The 22,330-nt window shown below is 36.9% G+C and overlaps 1 protein-coding gene across 1 annotated transcript; it reads left to right on the forward strand.

Annotated features, from left to right (window-relative positions):
• LOC148947461 (protein CFDP2-like) lies at window positions 1–864 on the forward strand. The gene has a single exon (XM_089095892.1). The coding sequence runs from the start codon at window positions 1–3 to the stop codon at window positions 862–864; it is 864 nt and encodes a 287-aa protein (XP_088952018.1).
• Window positions 865–22,330: the final 21,466 nt, after the last annotated feature.

A 22,330-nucleotide genomic window follows, 5' to 3' on the forward strand; every position in this document is an offset into this window, starting at 1 on the left:
ATGATAGCCTCGGATACCCCACTACACCATTCGACGACGACCTCAGCACGCCCACGGACACGATTTATGACAGCAAAAACTAAGACGAAATTTGGATTTTGGAATATAAGGACACTAAACCAGCTGACAAAACCTGAACAAGTACTCAGAGAGATGAAGAAGTATAATCTAGATCTCCTTGCTCTAAGCGAAGTCAGGTGGATTGGATCTGGAGATGAAAAACTAGGAGAGGGTTACTCGCTAATTTACAGCGGAAATGAATGCCAGCACCAGGCAGGAGTTGGGATAATGCTGTCTGACCCGTCCAATAAAGCACTATTTGAATGGAAGCCAGTCAGTGAGAGATGCTTACTTGCAAGATTTGTAACCAACCATCTGAAAATTTCAATCATTGCATGTTATGCTCCTACGAATGGTGCAGACGATACTGATAAGGAGTCATTCTACCAAGCTCTTCAGTCACTGACATCAGAATTCCCGTCACATGACCTTCTTTATGTCGTTGGGGACTTCAATGCAAAGGTCGGAGCAGAAAGAGACTACTGTCCGCAAGTCCTAGGGAGACATGGTCTTCGTGAAATGAATAAAAATGGAGCTCTCCTGGTAGATTATGCTCTGAGTAATGATCTTATGGTCAGCACAACTCAGTTTGAACATAAAACCATCCACAAACAGTCATGGATCTCGCCAGATGGCAGGACGAAGAACCAAATTGACCATTTCCTAATCTCAAGGAGATGGCGGACAAGTCTTCTGGACGCACTTGGCTTCAGAGGGCCAGATGCCCAGTTGGATCACACCCTGATGGTAGCAAAATTGAAAGTCAAACTGAAAGTGCCAAAAACGCAAAGTCGAATTCTATGAAGCTTTACGATGTGGATAAGTTACATATCCGAGAAACCAGAAGAAAATTTTGTATGGAGTTGAAGAACTCATTCACTCTGCTTGAAATAGAAAACGGCACAGACAGTCCGGAAACAACATGGCAAAAAAGGAAGACAACATACAATCAAGTTGCTAGGGATGTACTCGGCTATAAGAAGAAACCGAAGGAAAGATGGATATCACAAAACACTTGGAAACTAATCGACGAGCGCAATGACTTGAGACAGCAAATTTTCTCTGCTGTCGGCGACAGACCTTCGGTCTTCGCAAATGTCCTATATAGAATGAAGGACAAAGAAATCAAGAAGTCGGCAAAAGCTGACAAGCGGAGATGTGTAGAAGAGAAGGCTAGACTAGCAGAGGAAGCAGCTAGAAAAGGAAACTCCAAAGCAGTTTACAGGCTCACAAATGAAATGCTAGGAGAGCTGCCCAGCAGATCCAGCCAAGTCAAAGATGAGAACGGAAATGTTCTCACCGAAACTGAGAAGATTGACGAGAGATGGGTATCCCACTTCGAAAAGATTTTAAATAGACCGAGAAACCATCCCTTCTATGCCCTTTAATAACCTTAAGATGGACGAAAATCCCCCAACATCTGCGGAAATACTTGTTGCAGTGAAGAAACTCAAGAATGGAAGATCACCTGTTGAAGACTGCATAGCTTCGGAAATGATCAAAGCATCAATGAGGACATGCCCCTCAATGTGGATAACACTGATTGCAACAGTCTGCCAGTTCGAAAAGGTCCCCGGCTACTGGACCAAAGGGATAATTCTTAAGATATTTAAGAAAGGTGATGATCTTAACTGCGATAACTGGCGAAGTATAAACCTAAAATCAGTACCAAGTAAGATTGTAGCGCTTGTAATACTCAAACGCTTGAAAAAAGCACTCGATCTGTATCTGAGAGAAGAGCAACATGGCTTTCAGACAGGTAGATCTTGTTCAGACCTTATATTCACGCTCAGGACTCTGATAGAAGAAGCAAATGAGTGGTCTAATAAGATTTCCATACTTTTCATTGATTTTGAAAAGGCCTTCAATTTCGTTGACCGTGACACACTCTGGGAAATTCTACAGTATTATGGTGTCCCCAAGAAAAGAATAAGTTTGATCATGGCCTCTTATGAAAATAGGGCATGTTGCATAAAGACAGAGAACGGAACAACTAGATACTTCAAAATTATGTCAGGAGTGCGACAGGGATGCGTTTTATCACCCTTTTTGTTTGTAATTTTAATGGAATATGTTCTGAAAGAAGCGGCTGGCTTTGGAATAACAGTTGGAAATAAAATCCTCTTGGACCTTGACTTTGCGGATGATGTGGAACTTCTGGAAACGACAAAGCAGCGACTCCAGGAGCTCCTAAATAAAGTGAGCGTTAAAGTGGAGAAATTTGGCCTAAACATCAACATAGACAAAACTAAATCAATGGCAACATCAGGCTCGCCAGTCGAGCTCCTGCACAAAAATCGTAGATATGAACAAATCCATGAATTTAAGTACCTCGGAAGCTGGGTCGATTACACAGGAAAGGTGCAAAATGAGTTCAAAGGAGAATTGGCATGGCAAACGCTTCTTTCAACAAACTTAAGCCAGTATGGAAATCAAAGAAGTACTCGCTTGCACTAAAGCTGCGACTTCTTAATAGCAACGTTTTGTCCGTGCTGTTGTATGCCAGTGAGTGCTGGAAACTAGATGTTGGGACAGAGAAAAGACACACAGCTTTCGAAAATATGTGCTTGAGACGCGTGCTGAATATCAGTTGGCGTCAAAGAGTTTGCAACATTGAGGTCCACAGGAGAACTGGCCAGCCGCTTATTACTGAAGTCATTAAGAAGAAGAGTTGGGGCTATCTTGGCCATGTCTTTCGGATGGAGGACTCAAGAATCCCGAACCAGGTTGAACAATGGCAGCCGCATAGGCGTCGACAGAGGGGAAGACTGAGAAACACGCTCAGACGCACGTACGATCGTAATCTACGCAGTGCTCACACTTCACTACATCCCCAGTTGGAGAATATACTTGCCGCAGTGCCAATACGTGACATTTACCTAGGCTTCGTCGATGCCCTATGAGCCCCAGATGGCCCAGGAGGACCTAAGTAACTAAATAAGTAATATCCACAAGCACGACTTACAGGCGATTGGGCAACTGAGATGTATCCAATGAAAACTGGCTGGCTCTCAAAGGAAAAAATGACATTAATTTTAAAGTCTCTGAATTCCATAATCTTATCAAAACAAAACACATAAATTCCTTTCAAGTGAAAAAAGTAAAAACATGTTCTAATGACAAACCATACATTACTAGCCAATTGAAAAAACTAATTAGAATCAAATTGAATCTACTAAAGAGTGGTAAAACATCCGAAGCGAACTCACTGCGTAAACATATAAAAAAAGAAATACGTAAATCTGCTTCTTCATATTACAAATGCAAAGTCCAGGATTTATTTTCTACAAAGCCAAAACAATGGTATAATAGAATAAAGAAAATTTTTGGGAAAACACATAATAATATAGATTTCCATTTCCAAGAAGACCCTTCAGTTACAGCCAATGATCTGAACAGATTTCTTTCTTCCATAGTTCAAAACCTCCCTCCCCTTTCTTTTGACACTCCTTATGATTTGTGTTCTCTCAATTTTCCCGTTATTTCGCCCTCGGATGTGGAGGCAAAAATTAAGAACATTAAAAAGTGCTGTGCATGTCCACTAGACATCCCGATTGTACTAATTAAAGCCTTTGCCGACATTCTCTCTGAGCCTTTGTCCTTACTTTTTAATGAAATTACCTCTAGTAGTAAATTTCCAAATTGTTGGAAATTAGGTTTTATTACTCCCGTAAAAAAGAAAGATAACAATCAAGATTTTGATGGTGTCCATTCCATTACTCTTACTCCAGTTTTTTCGAAGTTATATGAAAACTTTATAGCTGAGTGGTTGAAAGCAAAAATAATCCCAAATGTTAATCAAAGAAGATTTGGAACTTATGCTCTACATTTACCCCCAAGTATCTCGTTTACCTCATGGATACAATATGTAGCACACTCGAAAAACCCAATACCTGGCTCAATGTTATCGCTGTTGACTTGCAAAAAGCTTTTGATTTAATCAACCACAATGTATTATTAGAAAAGCTATCTAATAACTTTCAAGTTGACCCTTATTTAATTATAATAATTGCGTCTTTCCTCTCTAACAGAACGCAAGTCGTGAAATACCTGAATGTATATTCTGATCCCCTCCCAATCTATAATGGTGTGCCCCAAGGAACCCTCTTAGGTCCAAATTTATTTCTTACAATGATAAACAACCTTGGTGTTTATTTTTCAGACAGCTAGAAATTCATTGATGATCTAAATGTCTTAGAGACATGTTTCAAAAATTTAAAAAGCAACCCAATGGACATCTTGGAATCAATATCAGCCGAAGCTCTTACTAATCATATGAAATTCAACCCTTTAATGTCAACTGTTCATACTATTTATTTCGTTAAAACTCCCCCTTATTTCTCCTGTCCAATCCCCCCTGAAATGTCTGTTACCACTATGAAATGACTGGGTGTCACCATTTCAAGCGATTTAAAATGGGATTGTCATATTCACGACATATTAAAACTTTCAAATGCCGCATTTTCCCTCCTTGAATTCTTTGAAAGATTTAAATACCCTATATCACATTATCTGAGGATTTTCCTGTCATCTGTACGCCCAATCCTTGAGTACGCCTGTCCTGTTTGACATCCTGGCATTTCTATTGAATTGTCGGACAGAATAGAGGCAGTCCAAAAAAGGTGCCTAAGAATTATCTTCAATGAGGGTAAAATACCTTTTATTTCCCTTCTTAGGAGAGCTAATCTTGTCACCCTTAAGGAAAGGATAGCAAAAATTACTTTGTGTTTTGCTAACAATGTCCTTCATAACCCTTGAACAACTCCCTTTTTCCCTGGTCAATATTCACCCCTTCGACCCCGTCTCCTGCGTTCTGTGTCAACAAAAATCCCCCTTCTTACCCCAATAAGAGTTTGCACTGAAAGATATAGAAGAACTTTTATCCCTTACATAGTTGACATTTTTAATCAGGAATCTCCACAGCCTCCCCCCCCTTATCTTATCTTATGTTATGAGCTATGCCTACTGGAACTGGAAAGCCCGCTGGAATTACAGTGGGGATTACCAAGATTTGAGGGTTGATTATAATGTCTACTGGACTTGAAATCAAAACAGGGGACTAAAGTTAACTGAACTTGCAGATGAACAAGCGTCTTAAGCCTAATGTGACCCTCCTGCTTAGAGTCTCAGGCAGGGCAACCATTTTTGGTTTATTGGAGCTCTTTACTTTGCTTTGAAAAACTTGTCTTGCAGAAAAATTTCTTTTAAATCAATTTATGTCCCTTTTTTTATTGACTTGGTCTTTTTCATACAAAAAAAAGAAAAAAAATGTTTGATATCTTCAGTATCTTTCTATAGGAGTCCATAGTTATGCATGCTATTTGTATGTTGTAGAAGCTTTTTCAACAATTTTTAATCCTGAAACAAATAGCATTGTATAATCTAATTTTACATCTCCTCAAATTGACCTGAAAAATAAAACTTAATATCATTCCCAAAAAATTCTATCTATGATCTCTGACAACATGGATACACTTACACCCTTTTGATTTATTTAAATTATAAGAGCAGAAGTAGTGATAGTAGTAGCCCAAAAGTTTCAGATTAATACCCCCAGTCGTTCTCGATATGTTGCTAAGGTGTCTGTTGGCAACCAAGCACACAGTGCCTTTTGATTTACTTTAAAGCAACATTTAGTTTTAAAGCATAATCGGCCAATTGCTTAACTGTGAAGGGTTGACATATTCAATATCCCTAGAGGCATAGCTGCTGGACCTTTCTAATATAATGAACAAGATGGCTGTCTCAAAATCTTGACTGGATGTAGTTGAAAAATGAATGGGCTGCTTGCCCTCAAATCTCTTTGACTCTTAAAAAGGGCAATAGAAGTTTTAATTTCCGATGGAATTAGCTCATTTAAAAGTTGTCAATGATATTTCTAGCTGTTATAGAGTGATGCCACCTGTGACATTGCTTATGAGCCCTTTTGAAAACCTGCATGCATATATGTTTTTTGTTTAATTGAAACGCCTCCTAAAAATTCCCTTAAAGTTTCGCCTTAATACCCTTAATGTCATTAGCGACAGTAATTATAGTGGTAGCATTAATAGCATAAATATAGTATCTTCTGGCTAGTAGCCCTTATCCTGGGGACTGTGGGAATGTTGACATCCTCAAAGACATAAGTACTGAACCTTTGGATAATACTGAACAAAAAATCTCTTTCAAAATTATCATTGGATGTGTTCTGGGGAATGACAAGCTTGGAGGGGGAGGGGTCTAGTTGTCCTTCAGTAACTTTTGACTCTTAAAAAGGGCACTAGAACTTCCAACTTCCAATCAAATGCGCCCATCTGATTCGAAGTTTATGCAACAACCTGTTCCATAAAAACATTATATACCCCGTGGTACAACTTACACCCCTTATCCTTGGGCTCAGGAGTTTGGTGTCCACCCTTAAGGCAATTTCGAACTATTGAACAAATAACTATAACTTTGAACAAATAAGAACAAATAACTTTGAACTATTTTGAACAAATAGCTACCTTTTCCATATAAACCCTACATTCTCCCGGGCATAACTTACAACTCTTACCCCCAGACTTTAGGGGTTGTGTCAACCCCAAAGGCCTTGTGATCTTTGGATTATTTTTGAACACATGGCTATCTCAGATTTCTATTGGGCACATTTGAAGTAAATGGAACGTGAGGGGAGGAGGGGCTAGTTGTCCTTAATTACTTTGACTCTTGAAAAGAATACTAGAACATCTGATTTCCAATCCAATGATCCTTTTCTGAAGTTTTTACGATCGCCTTTCCATAAGAGCCTTATATACCCCTAACTTACAAAAATAACTTACAACCCTTGCGCTGAGGGTTGTGGGGGATTTTTCATCCTCAAAGACATAATTACCGGAATTTTCAAATTCCGGTATAAAAATTTTTATATGGTGTATTTGGGGAAATGAAGGACGTGGGGGGGGGGGGAGGCTGGTTGCCCTCCAGTTACTTTCGACTATTAAAAAGGACACTAGAACTTTCAATTTCCATTCAAATGAGCCCCTTTTAAAGTTTATATATCTTTCTATACAAAGTGTTCTGGCATAAAAGAAAAAAAAATGAAAGAAATAATTAAAATACTTTGGGCCCAAATCGCTCTTTAGTTAGGCAGTGCTATTGCACTGCCCATGAAAACTACCTATTGTTCACTCAGCTACCCAGGTTTTGGTTAAAAGCAAAAAGGCGAAAATTTTTAGCATTGGTTGTTTGATCAGCTAAAAGTTTTTTGGGACTATCTGCTAGCCCAAAAGTTCCAGAGTTTTTAGAGGATATTCTGGGGAGAAGACAAGGCCACCTGAGTAATATATCAGGAATGACCTTAGGGGTCGAGTTGTAACTAAGAAAGCATTGTGGGAATCAATTAGGGTTCGGGTTTTGACTTGAGGGAGAATGCATGGATATTGTTTGGGTATCTACACCCTACGGTTGCCTTATAGGCTTAGTCCACTGTTCTCCATATTTAAAAAAAATGAAATATTCTTACAGACTTTATAACTGACCTTCACAAACATGAGGGGGTAACCTAGTTTTAAAAATGCGTAGAAATTTTCTATATTTAGTTAAGTTCTGTTAAAATTTCAACATTTTTAAAATTAATATTATTGCCTGTAAGACTCAATATGATTTTTTGTACTTTCCTATTGTTCACCAAAAGACTGAATAGGGCGGAAAGAGCGAATTGCGTCGTGGCGGAATTTATCCATAGTATTGGCCATCGAGTTGGAAGGTAATTGACCTTTGAGTTTGGTGTTAGAAATATATTTGTCAATCCAAAAAGAACAAATTAATCGCAAACACAGGTAATATATTGTAATACAAGCTCTTGTCGAAAACCAAATTTGTCACAAAGAGAAGGCAAATCATGGTATCTAGTGTTAAACGGCATCATCATAAAGCTAATAATGGAAGCCTAGATAAAAATTCTATTTGTTTCGAGTTTCCTTTTTCTGTAATATTTAATATTTATACATATTTTCCTTCTTTTTGTTTTGTTTTGAAGTCTTAGATCAGAGTGATATAAATTCTTTAATCTTGTGTCTCTTATTTCTTAAAGAATAATCTTTAATCTGTTTTCTCTGGCCTGTTTTCGAATTTAAATCTTTTTTCTAATCCTTTTCCCTTTATTAATTAAAAAAAAGTTTTCTACAAAATAAGTTTTTGAAATAAAAAAAAAAAGAACTCCATTAAACCAAAATTGAGCAAAAATAAAATCAAATAATCTACCAAGCATGAAGCTACCACAAATCAGCATCAGTAAATAAATGAAACCCAAAACCAACAGAAATTACAATAAATCACCGAGTCAACCTCAAAACAAGCAGAAATTAATATTAGCAGGTCTTAAAACCCCTATGCCTTCCCAAAGCCAGAACATAATTTGCCTTTACTGAAAAAATATAAATGTTTTTACTTTTATAGCTTTAATGAATAGTCTGGGACCCAGCCTCTGAAAACTGACACAGGTGTGGTCAGCGAGATGACCGTGAAACAGAGGTTGGACCCAACGTAACTGACCAAGCTGATTCCGAAAACGACCGCTATATTGTTGAGAAATGTTAGCGTTTTGTTGTAAGACCAAAGTTTAAGGTTTCTTCAGCTTTTAGCTACAAATAAAATGTGTAAGTGTCAAAGTAAAGCCAGAAATGCATTGATTCTAGAAAATTAATATAGGAAACGTTGCAAATTTACCTCGCAGCAGAGAAGAGGAGAAACTGAACAGCTAAGAAGCTTTTAACTCAAAATGAAACAACTAAAAGAATAAATGGCTATTACATATAAGAACAAATCGTCCAAATTTCAAAACTCGTCTTCCGAGGACTCATCTGCCGATTTGTTACATTTTCCTGCACACTGACGCAATAATTCACAACCTCTGTTCTTGTCAACACACGGGCAGGCTCTAGAGCAAGTTCGGCAAAGGCAATATTCGGGACTGGTACCTTGTGGGAAAGGATCTCCCCCCATTGGAACTGGACAGATTTTGCCTTTCAAAAAAGTCCAGTTGAATCGAGTAGGGTCAAATGGCAAAGGCCTTGGCAAGTTCACTTCCAACAGGAATTTGACCTGTAGCAAAGAACGCATAGCGTGAAAAGAAAAAGCGTCATCCATTGGAGGCAAGTATTTCAGTTCCCGTTTTGTTGGGTACAGTTGAATGCACAAATCGTTCAAAGACCCAAAGTCACCTGGGTCTTTGCCGTACATTGCTATGACTACCTTTCTGTAGGCAGATGTAAATTCTTCCAAGACAGCTTGGGCATTGTCGCACCTTAGCCTCACAACCTTTTTGCTGTAACGATCATTTGCTGCATCGTACGAAAGATAAACCATACTTCCTGAAGACTGATACATTTAGACACTCTCTACCATTTGAGACTTGAGTTTCAACATCAAGTAGTGAAAATGTCTCCTATCTTCCGCCTCAAACGTATCAGATTTGCCACTTGCTCCAGTCAAGCTAGGGCCAGATTCAACTGGCACAGATTGCTCGTCCACAGATGCCTTAGGCCTTAGTATCAGTCTCACAATTTTCCAGATAGCTCTGTGAGGCAATGTCCAAACTGGTTTTGGAACTTTCACTTCCGTCACTATCTTCTTCAGACGACTGCACTACTACAATTGTCTCTTCCAACGACGTTATCAGTTCTCTCACTTGGGCAATAACTGCACCTGGTGAAGTAATAAAACATTTCTTTCTGGATGTTCGGTCTTCTGATTAATTATCCATATGCGTACCTGTTTAGATCATTTCTTGTTCCTAATGGTCAGTGCTTTCACTCTTTTAAAAAGAAAGTCAACGCTGAAAAATGTAAAAACTGGGAGATAAAAGCAAGAAGTCTTATTTTTATTCATCCCAAGAAATCGCAATTTCAAGAGACCCGTGGTCCAAATTTGAGTTGTGACGGTCCGGTTTCTAAAACTTTTCGTTCGGGTACTATTTTTTACACTAGTGGTGCAGACAAGTGAGATTATTGTGATGTTCAAATAAGACCTCTAGTTGACTGCTACCCCACCGGGCTGAGACGATTAGAGCTTTAATTCTCAATGCATAATTCTATTTCTCATATGCATGACAGATATGTACTGAAGCCTTTGCAATTGTTATTATGAGTAGTGGGGGCTTTTTGGATCTTATGAGGCCCTTGAAACCAGTTCTGGGCCCTAACAACAAGCAAGTATTATTGACTATTGATCTATTGCGCAAAACTGGTTGTTACGTAATATTTTAGGGGGTGTTTTTTTCGTTGAGATTTTTTCTTCAAGATGTTTTCCCCTCAGGGTCGCTAGTCAAGTGGGGTTCCCCCGGATGTAAAGAGTATGACGTATTGAGCAAACGTGGGTGTTACATCATAGTTATATAAATTTAAACGCACTTGTTATTGTTTTTTTCTTCACGACATTTTTCTTCCAGACGTTTTTTTCTTCACGGCTTTTTTTTCTTCAAGATGTTTTTCAGATATTTTTTTTCTTCGAGATGTTTTTTCCTTCTTGACGTTTTTCAGGATTTTTTCTTCGAGACATTTTTTCTTCGAATTTTTTTTTCTTCAAGACATTTTTCAAGCTTTTTCTTTCTTTGAGCCGTTTCTTTTCCTCGAGAAGTTTCCACAAGGCATTCCCCAAGCCACTTACACAAGACATGTTTTGATTCAGGGAACTTTTAAGATCCGTCATTAAAGGTTTTTGTCCGGTGTAGGAATCAAATGTAAGACCAGAGATTTTCGATAGAATGTCGTATTAGTCAACTGAACCAAAACAATTGCTATTATTACGTTCTTGAGAATACATTCTCTGTAGTAGGCTTGTTGATCTTGATGATAATTTACCCCTATCCCCTTTCTCCGTAAGCTATGGATCAGGTGTTTTTTATTCCTGGGAAATAATTTCTACTAAAGGGAGAAACTGATTACTAGAAATAGGTATAGGATATATTATTGTTTTACCTTTGATGTAAACGTGAGTGTTACATCATAGTTATGTTAATTTAAATGAGAGTGATGGTTGGATATATATGCTATTGTTTATTTGGTCTATTGCCCACAGGGGCTTTGGAAATTCAAGGGAACCATGGAAACGTACTACGATTATTCGTGAAACCTGTTAACAATTATTATTTAAAGTGAAAGCGTGATATGAGCCTTTAATTCTCAATTTCTCATTCTATTACGAACGTAAGACCTAATTAGATTTTTCTGTAGGAATACCCTACAGAAACAAATTATGAACAACACATTGAAGCAAATTATGAAAAGTTGGATGAGATAACAAGAAATGAATTACCATCCAGGGACACTGACTGTTCTTGGCAAGTCAAACTCCGTGCTCCTTGCATTGTATTTTAAGCAAGAATCCATTTCTTGTCACACACATCCATATTATAAGCAAACGCACCTCATTTTGAAGCATGCACTTGATTATTTTCATCTTTTTTCGAGCAAAATCAAAATTTGAAGCGTTCATTTGCATATTTTCTTTGATTTTTTTAACATCAACATAGTTTTTACCACCGTGAGTGCCCTATGGCCCCCTTTGGCACTCGCTATCATCATTTAAGCGTTTTCGGAGGCTTGAATATCCTGACAGATGTTTTTATTTGTACAATATAAACTTAGTATTTCATTGTTAGAGTGTGATAGTCCAAGCCAAATTAAACTACTGTAGCACTATATGGCTGATCCGTGGCACCCTGTGGCAAATATTGTTATTCCTAAATCGTTTTCAGACATTTTCTTGATAAAAATGATGCTTTCAATACATTTCTTTTTGTTTTTGCAAGCCATTCCCTCGTGATACATCATGGCAATTCCCACCCTGTGGAACTTTGTGGCTGGCCCATGGCACCCTTTGGCAAACATTATCATTCCTAAGAAATTTTCAGACATTTTCTGATAAAAATGATGTTTTAACTCCGTTGGTTTCTTTTTTTGAATTGGTTTGTGTTTTTGCAAGCCACCCTTTTCGTGATGGACCTTTTTGACTACCTCATGGTACCCTCTGACAGCAAATATGTAACAAAAATAACCGTATAAATTAAAATAACTTTGCAGATAGGGAAAACCGTAAGGGACACATTGCTTACACTGGGCAGATAGGGAAAAGCCTAAAGTCCTTCTCCAATACACATTGTTTATATTGATAACATAGGAAAAAAGCCCATGACACTTCTCCAAGACACTTTGTTTAGACTGGACAGATACCAGTCCTATTTCCCCTTCCTTCGCTTCTGTCCCTGGTTACAGCGGTTCCAGTTTCAATTCTGCTGGCTCTGACCCCGGTTCCATTTTCAGTTCCTATTCTGATGGCTTCAACCCCGGTTCCAGATCCAGTTCCGGTTCCACCAGTCCCGGATCCGCTAGTTCTAGTTTCGATTCCTCAAATTTTGCCCCCCCCCCCATTCCACGGGTTCTGATTCCACCAATTACGCTCCGAGTTCCGCTGATTCCGGTTCCACCAGTTCTGCCCCCAATTCCACAGTTCCGGTTCCACCAATTCCGCTCCAAGTTCCGCAGGCTCCGCGATTTTTTTATTTGGCTGCCCCCATGGTACTCTGTGGCTGGTCATCGACAGTAAATAGTTTATTGTATGTGGGGGCCATTATGACTAAGGATATACTAGCTTTTGAGGGTTTTAAGTGATTATTTTCCATATTTTAACATTCGTTTCATATTTTTAATTTTTCCTAGGGCTTAGGGGGCAAGGTTTTAAGATTTTTAAGCGATTATTTGCATATTTTAATTTTTTTCATATTTTGTATTATTTTTCCTGGGTTTAATAGATCCAACATTCAAAAATCCAACCTCGAGAGGTGGAATTTTAATCAGGTCAATATGATACTTGAAGGAAAAATTTTCATCAAGCAAGATGCCTAGGAATCGAACGTAACAATCCTTAGGTCTACTTAGAGAACCTCGTGATATATGTATTTCATTTAAGTCAGGGCAAGCCTTTGAAACTCTGGAAAAAATGAGAAAAAATGACTTCCCGAAATTTTAGGCAAGATAATTTACATCAAACCATTGGATAATTCTTTGAAAAAGGGCATTTATCTTTGAACAAAGATCAGACTCAGTTCTACCAGCTGTACCAAGAGTACTGTCATCAGCAAAAGCAATAAGTGCATCCGGTAAAGACGAGCTCTTGTCACATTTAGTGACGGATGCTGGTTGGCAAAGACGACAGCAAATTGTAAGTTTTAAATTTTGAACCGCATGAATAAGGTCATTGACGTAGATTAAAAAGAGTATCGGCCCAATGACAGATCCTTGCGGAACGCCAAACTCTATTCCCGAAGGGTCAGAAAAGTGCGGATCAACCGAGATGACTCAACCAGATAAATATGATAGAAACAAAGAATAAGCATTCCCTCTTATATTAATATGGGACAGTTTCCAAAGAAGAATCTTGTGTGTTAATGAGTCGAATGCTTTTCATATATCGAGAAAAAGAGCAGCAGGTATCAGACCAGAGTCAAGATCTGAATGTAAATAATTCAAAAGAGTTGCGCATACATGCTCAGTTGAGTGCTTCGCTCTAAAACCAAACTGAAAATCATGAAAATCGTTTTTAGAATTAAGAAAATTAAAAAGTCAAGAAAGCATAGCTTTTTCAAATATTTTACTAAAAACTGATAAAAGAGATATGGGACGATAATTTGCAGGATCATTCCTTTTTCCACCTTTAAAAAGAATTGAATTAAAAAAAAACTAGTTTTTAAAATTGAAAGTAAGGAGCGACATTAAAACTTAAAACGGACAGAAATTATTCTGTATATGAAAGGGGCTGTCCCCTCCTAAACGCCTCGCTGTTTACGCTAAAGTTTGACTTTCTCACAACTCTTAATTTGTTTAAACAATGAAAACCTTATTCCTTATATGAAAGGGGCTGTCGCCTCCTCAACGCCTCGTTCTTTACGCTAAAATTTGACTTTCCCACAACTCTATTTTTCAAACAATAAAAAACTTAAGCGTAAAGAGTGAGGAATTGAGGAGGCGACAGCCCCTTTCACATAAGGAATAAGGTTTTCATTGTTTAAAAAAATAAGAGTTGTGAGAAAGTCAAACTTTAGCGTAAACAGCGAAGCGTTGAGGAGGGGACAGCCCCTTTCATATACAGAATAATTTCTGTTCGTTTTAAGTTTTAATGTCGCTCCTTACTTTCAGTTTAAAAAACTTGTTTTTTTTATTTAATTTCTGATCGTTTTTTAGTTAATACAGCTTTTATTTTGGCTCACCGTCATTAAATAAGCAAACAAAATTTGCATAAAAATTGTACTTTTCTTTTGTTAAATGGCTGTCTCTAAATTTGGTTCTGACGTAATTTACAAATTAACTTACGTAACGAACTACTATATTCGTATATTTTTCTTCTGGCATAAAATACAAAGTTGCAGATTTTTGCAGATATGAGCTTCAAATCTATGTAATAGGGTTTTCTGATACGCTGAATCTGACGGTGTGATTTTCATTAAAATTCTTTCACTTGCAGGGGATGTTTCCCCCTCTTTAAAAAATAAGGTCAATTTTCTCAGGCTCGTAGCCTTGGATGAGTAATACTAAACTTAATAAAATTTATATATTTAGAATCATCATTATAAGCCCATTCTTTTGATACATTTATTGACATCAAAATTCCGTTCTTAAAAGTTTCGATTACTATTGAGCCGTATCGCTTGTTTTTTTATAGTTTTTTTTATTAAGTTTATGTTATTACGCATATAAGGGGGTTCTCTCCGTAGTCAATTCCATGCTCTTTACGTTAAAAGTTAAAAAAATTTAATTCACAAACCTCTTTTGAAAGCACTAAAAAAAACTGTAGCGTAAAGAGCGAGGTATTGAATTGGGGGAGAATTCCCTCATATACGTAATAATTTCCGTTCGTTTTAAGTTCTAATGTTGTTTTTTACTTTCAGTTGAAAAAACTTGTTTTTTTTAATTTAATTTCTGATCGTTTTTTAAATAATGCTTGGAAACCTGGCGCCCCCTTCATAGAAATATCCCTTACCCCAAAGAAACATCCTCCACGGAAAGATTCTCCCGTTTAACCCCCTCCTCCAGCCCCCCCCCACCAGAAAAAATCTCATGAAAAGGTCTGTATACTTCCCAATAACCAATACTATATGTAAACAATGGGCAAAGTTCATAACTTGCAGCCCTTTCCCTGGGAACTGTGGGGGACTAAGTCATCCTAAAAGACATATTTATTAGATTTTCGACTATGCTGAACAAAATGGCTATCTCAAAATTTTAATTTTGTTACTTTGAGAAAAAATGAGTGTGGGAGGGGGCCTAGTTGCCCTCGTTTTTAAACAAAAAAACTTTAGCGTAAAGAGCGAGGCGTTGAGGAGGGGACAGCCGCTTTCATATACGGAATAATTTTTTTTCGTTTTATAAAAACAGCAATCATGAAAAATATATACGCCATCATGTGTATTTGGATACTATATGATACTACATGGGTATGGTAGAACTATAAAACTATTTGTTTAAATGTGGACAGGGACTTTGCCAAATTATGGCGGTAAGTGCCTTTTGACATAGAAGGCAAGGAAACTGAAGAATATTTGCAAAAACAAGGAATTATAATTATGCAAAACACAAAAAGCGACAAGTTCCTAATGTTTTAAAGAGGAAACAAATGAACAAATATTCATATATTTTTAATACGTACATTAGGGGGTTCACCCCCTAGTCATTACCTTGCTCTTTAAGCTAAAGTTCGAATTTTGTTCCAATTCTTTAAAAATGACCCCTTAATCACAAAGGCCGAATAATCAAAACAACATTTGCAAATTATTTTTACTTTTATTTGGTTAAATGGCTTTCTCGAAACTTTTTTAATTTTATTTACGAACGTTTTTATTAGTTATAAATATGCGTAACTTACGAATTAACTTACGTAATGAATTTCTATGTTCATATGTTTTTAATACGTATATTAGGGGGCTCGCCCCCTAGTCAAAACCTCGCTCTTTAAGCTAAAGTTCGAATTTTTTTCCAATTCTTTAAAAATTACCCTTAATCAGAAAGGCCGTTACTTAGAATAAATAGCTCTTATGAAAGTAAAAAAAAAATCTTTGGCTAATTTTAGTTACATTGCTTCCTATATTTTTTTTTACAACTCAATCACCAAAAAGAATTATTCACGTCAAGCGTAGTTTATAAGTAATTAATTAAAAATGCCTTTTCTAAAAAATAATTTTTTCAAACAGAATTAGAAAACTCCATTAAACAAAAAAAAGAACAAGAATAAAAATAAAAATAATCCAAATATCTCAAGCATAGATGCAGCTGACGACGCTATAAATTTGTAACACCCAGAAGGCTCTTGCATCTCATTATCCCAAATATATATGCTAATTCAACTATATTGCGTCCTATATTTTTTACAACTCAATCACTAAAGAGCAGTATTCGCTTCAAGCGTAGAAGATATCTATTTAATAAATTATTAAAATATTTTCAGAATATCTATTTACACTTACGTCAAAAATCACAGCTAGCTCACTAGATTCCTTCTTCCCTTCGGAATGTGGAGAGAAGCAAATTACACTTGGCCTTAGTGCATTTAATGATTCGATTATCCCTGTCTCAATGTTGTCCTGGGATTCATCCAACTTTGTACGCTTTTGTTGCGATGGCTGATCAACAGCATTCTAAAATAAAAATCATTTTCAGTTTTCAAACTATTTAGCTTACGAGAGGGCAATCCCCCCCCCTTTCAATACCACAGTACCAAACTCCCAAAAGTTGGCAAAATGACACAATTTAATTAGATAGTTCAATTCTTACTTATTCAGAATATTAATGGAGGGCATTGGGCCTTTCAATTCCATAGTACCAAACACAAAAAGTTGCACAAAAAACACACACAATTATAGATCTTTTTTTTCAATTTTATATGCAAAGCTTTTAAAACTTTATATACCTAAATAGCGAAATACTTAAAATCACAGAAAAAGGAAGAAAGAAGACTCCTAGACATAACCTAAACTAAAAAATTATAAAGTATATGAAAGGGTTTACCCTCTAGCTAATACCTCAACCCTTTACACTAAAGTTTTTTTAGTATTTTCAAAAGAGGTATCTGTTCTAATTAACCGGCCTTTGTGATTCAAGAGTTCATGATTTGAACAAAATTCGAACTTTAGCGTAAAGAGCGAGGTATTGACTAGGGGTAAACTCCTTAATTCCCGTGATAAAAACATGTAAATATAGAAGTTTCGATATTTAAGTTAATTTGTAAGTTATGCCATACCTCAATTGCGAGAAAGCCATTTTATGGTGAAACTGACTGTCATGTTTTGAATATTTTACTTAAAGTTGAAGAAAAAAAACATTGACTTTTTAATTAGAATGCGAATATGTTTTTAAAGTGCTAACACCTTTTAGCGCAAAGAGAGAGGTATTGACTAGGGGCAAACTCCTTAATGGACGTGATAAAAAAATATAAATATAGAAGTTCGTTATGTAAGTTAATTCGTAAGTTATGTCATAACTCAATTTTGAGAAAGCCATTTTATGGATAAACTGACTGCCCTTTTTTGAATATTTACTGAAATTTGAAGAAAAAAAAACAGGGACTTTTTTAATTAGACTGTGAAGCTTTTTTGAAATTGCTAACAGCTTTATCGTAAATAGTATGATATTGAGGGGGGGGGCGACCTATCAAATTCGGATTAAATCTTCCGAAACTAATATGCATATTCTGTTTTAATTTTTTCATTAACGATGATCCAAAATCAAAGTGAACCTGCTTCTCTTTTTTTTTGAATATTTACTAAAATTGAAACACATGGACTGGTTTAATTAACATAGGAAGCTTTTTAAAAGAGTTAACAGCACGGTGAAAAAAAGTGTAAGTGAGGAAGGTAAAGGAAATTCTTCCTTAACTTAATGACGAGACAAAAATGGATTTCTTTTTTGCTATAATATAAGAAAATTTTACTCACCAGAAGTCGCTTAGAACATTCCATATCTCTACCAATGTACCAATATATATCAATAGAACGAATGAAATATTCAAACTGTATAAAATCCTAATTTGAAACTCGATTTTATACTAAAAAAAACTGAATATATTAACACATAAACAAGACACACCGTTTTTTTTACACGGACTTACCCTAAAAGGCATGTAGGCCATATATATATTATGAAGTAGAAATCTGGCCTGCATGCATTATGTCAGAAACCTGTCCTTCATAACATATTACGCAATCCCAAATAGCACAGGAAGGAACATAATCTACCCAAATAGCATAGGAAGAAACGTAAAGGCCCCAAATAGCACAGGAAGGAACATGGCGTGCTAGAAGTATAACTTAGATCTCTACTCATATGGATCGTTTTGATGGACTTTGTCTTAAGGAGCAAAAGAAAAACAAAGGCAGAACAGAGGCAGAACAAATGGTAAGGAAAAACTTTCCTGGACTTAGATTATGATGATTATTTAAGCATCCTAAATGAAAATGTGAGAAAATGAATGAATGTTTAGAGGTTTTGCGAGTTCAGGGTGCTTGAATAGGTTTAAAAATGAGTGTTAAGAAGACTGAGGCGCTAAGGCTTAGAATAAATAAAGATGAAAAGGTAAATTTGGGTAACAACAAGATTAATCAGGTGAACAGCTTTACTTACCTTGCTAGTATTATTAGTAAGAAAAGTAGAATGGCTCAGGGTGTTTTTTTCACAGTTAAAAAAATTTAGAAGAATAGGAAGATAAGTATGCAAACCAAGATTAGAATATTGGAAGCTACATTGATGACAGTGGTCAAATATGGTTCTGAATCATGGGTGCTCCGAAAAGCGGATGAGAGAAATTGCCTAACGATTGTCTTGGGTACCTGGCTGATTGACCGTATTTCTAACAGTAGAGACCACAAAAAAGTGTTGTTTAATCCCCCTTTCTAGGGCTATAATGAGAGAAAGGTTGAGATGGCTTGGACACGTTTTGTGGGTAAGAGATGACAGATTGCCAAAGATTGTTTGTTTTGGCCGTCACGGGCTAAACGGAGAGCAGGTCGTCCTTGGTGGGGTGGGAGGATGTCATGAATAAAGACTTAAGAAAAATGGGAACTTACTGGGAGGTTGTAAAGAGGGCGGCTCTGAATAGATTGGGATGGAGGAGGAGCACCCGTGCCTGTATTGGCCTCAGGCGGCTAGTTGTTGTGGCGAGTTGCTAGTAGTAGAAGTAGTCTCTCATTACTGCTGTTATAAGGAAGAAGAGGTGGACATATTTTAGGACATAAACTCTGCATGAAAGAAGGCCACCTTTTTCGGATAGCCTGTGACTGGAAACCAGGTGACAGAATAAGACGAGGTCATCCAAAGAACACTTCGCGGTGAACTTTTGACCGAGGACAGCTAAAACTCCGTTATTACCTAAACGGGTAGATGTTACCGCGACAGGATCGCTTCGGAACGAGTGGAGAAGGTTCGTTGACACCCCATGTGCCACTAATGGCTCCAGAGCAACTAAAGTCCAAGGTAAAGTTGAAAAATCTTAATAGAGTATAAGGTCCAAAAGATAAAAGGGGTCCTAGAGGGTAAAGCTGAAAAAAATTCAGTGTCTGACATTTTATGTGAAATTTCACACTAAAAAAAACGAACAAACTATTCCATATCTTTCTTGCTGTAGCCAAAAAAGCTTTTATATCCCAACTTAAACGGCCTGGGATACAATCTTGTCCGCATTTTCTCCATTTATCTTGCTATAGTCAAAATGTTTCGTATTACCATAGCCAAAAACGCCCGGAACTATAAAGAAGCTTCCTTCTGTTTTAGAACCCAATTGGGAAAAATATCCATGGGTACACATTCGCAAGTTCTAGTATATCCAGATGTCCCACTGGAGCTGGAGAAACAAAATAAACATTTGAGTTTCAAACTCCTTTTTTGAATTCCTGAAAATGTATTATAATACATTATTTGGACTCCTAGGATAAACAAAAGTAATATATATCATAATTCCTAAATTGGTTTAAAATGTGAGTGAAAAGAATTCTTCAATGGGCAGTTTTTATTCAAATTTTGTTTTTCAATGTCACGTATTGAAAAACAAAATCCCTTTAGTAAGGGAGTTCTCCCTTTACAAAAGGGGATGGGAGAGTGATATTTACAAGAAATGGAGCTGTAAAACTTCTAATTCAAAATTTAATACCACGGAGATTATGATTGAACCCTGTTTGTACTTCTGAGTCTTTTAACTATAGAAATGGTCAAATTTTGTTTTTGTTTTTTAGTGCCCAATGGCACCTTACGATGGTGCTATCAATTAACCAATAAAAATGATATTCATAATATCAGAGCCTAATAAGGGATTTGTGGGGGGAGCGAGTAAAGGAGAGGAGGGAATGCAACCCATAAGGGTTTTTAATATGGTAGGTATGAAGGTGCCCTTTTTATACTCCCGCTATTTCCACTCCAGGAAGTGTACCAAACAGTGCCTCTTTTGGTGTTACACGGCACATCGGGATGGTATTATCAAGCCAAATATACAAATAGAATGCACACATCAAGATGAGCGTTCAACTAACCCCTCCTCTATGATGTTCCAGTGCCCACAAGCGACTGTCATTATTTAGTGTTTCTAACCGTGGTGATTTCAATGGTGCTTTTTGATCCAACACCATTTATGAGCAATTTAAGGCTCTCTCTTAATATTTTAGAGATACCAAAATATATATACACCATAATATTTTATAATCAAAATTCACCGAAATAATAGTTACCAATAGTGGGTCAGCTTTAAATTGTTATTCTTTCTCACTGGACAGTTTTTGTTCGAATGGGGTTTTCTACACTTCCGATTACTGTGGGTTGTGGCGTGCTCTTTACTAGGTTGTGTTTATCTCTGAACCTTTCAAACTGTTAAACCATATGTAGGCCTATACATAAAACACAAATTACTATTTTAATTTTTTCTATTTGTTAACAGAAATTAGGAAATTAATTTGTTGGTATTTCCCTCAATTCTCTGTTTTTGCCCTTCTAGACTATTAATAATTACAACTTTAATATTTTGCGCGTCTCGCCCCATACAAGCTTGTATTTTATGTGATGATATTTATGGAAAAATTGATCAGCCGTGCTGTGTTTTCTTTCTTATTTAGCGTGTCATAATTTTTGTTCCTAACCGTCAGTGCATACATAATTATGTATATTATTTCGGGGCTTAATATTACTCTTTAATTTCATAATAATAGCGTAGACCGGAAATATTCCCAGATTTTTAATTTTTGATGTGTTTTTTAAAGTGTCTTTTCTACTCCCCCTTCCCACAAAAAAATCCTAGTTACTGCCCTGAGGATCATGCATCCTTTTATGCTTCCACACTCCCCTCATCTCTCCCTTAGAACTAATTCTGTATTTGTCCGAAGGCTCCATCAGAGTTGGAATGATTTGGCATCAAATGCGTTTTTGAAGGTATTTCCCTCCCTACCAAACAACAAAATAGTCAGGGAAACCCATTGTAGAAGTTTTTAAGTTTTAAGTTTTTAAGAGCCTTTTTTAAGTTTTATAATTCGTCCATCGCTTACAGATAGTATTTGTTATTTGGAAATATGCGGACATTTTTTTGCGGGAGAGTTTCCCAGCGGGGGGGGGGATTGCTGGGGAGTGGGGAGTAAAAAGTAAAAGTGAACATCAAACATTCATACCTTTCTTAGTAACAGCAGTGAACAAATTACCTAACTTATAGCCCTTATCCTCAGGAGGGGAGGAAGGGGACTTAACCAAAGATTTAATTACTGGACCTTTCAACAATGCTGAGGAGAATAGATATCCCAAAATTTTACTTGGATATTTGTTTTGGAAATGATGGACATGGGGTGGAGGGGTGGGCTGGTGGCTCATTTAACCACTGTATTTGATCAGATGTATATGGAAAAAAGAGGGCATGGGGGTAGTTACTTTCCATCACTTTCGACTCTTAAAAGAGAACTAGAACTTTCGATTTCCAATTGAATGAGCCTTCTCTAAAGTTTATACGCCACTTATTCCACAAAAGCCTTCAATGCCTCCAGGGCCTACCCAACAACCCTTTTTTCCTGGTTCTGTGGGTTTGAATAAACCTTGAAAGCCTGGCTGGATGAATTTTAGACTATTTTGAAAACAATCGCTATCTCAAAATTTCTATCAGACACATTTGGAGAAAAGAGGACGTTGGAAGGGGGGGGTAGTTGCCCATTGATCACCTTTGAATCTTAGAAAACCCGCTAGGGCATCTTATATCCAATTCAATGAGCACCCTCCGAAGTTTATAAGATTACCCCTTTCATAAA

This window comes from Artemia sp. Qi Xiang Cuo, chromosome 10 (assembly GCF_049724085.1).
Source record: "Artemia sp. Qi Xiang Cuo chromosome 10, ASM4972408v1, whole genome shotgun sequence".
NCBI classification, from domain to species: domain Eukaryota; kingdom Metazoa; phylum Arthropoda; class Branchiopoda; order Anostraca; family Artemiidae; genus Artemia; species Artemia sp. Qi Xiang Cuo.

Excerpts from the sequence above, each read along its gene's own strand:
- LOC148947461 (XM_089095892.1), top strand. The coding sequence starts at position 1 with ATGATAGCCTCGGATACCCCACTACACCATTCGACGACGACCTCAGCA.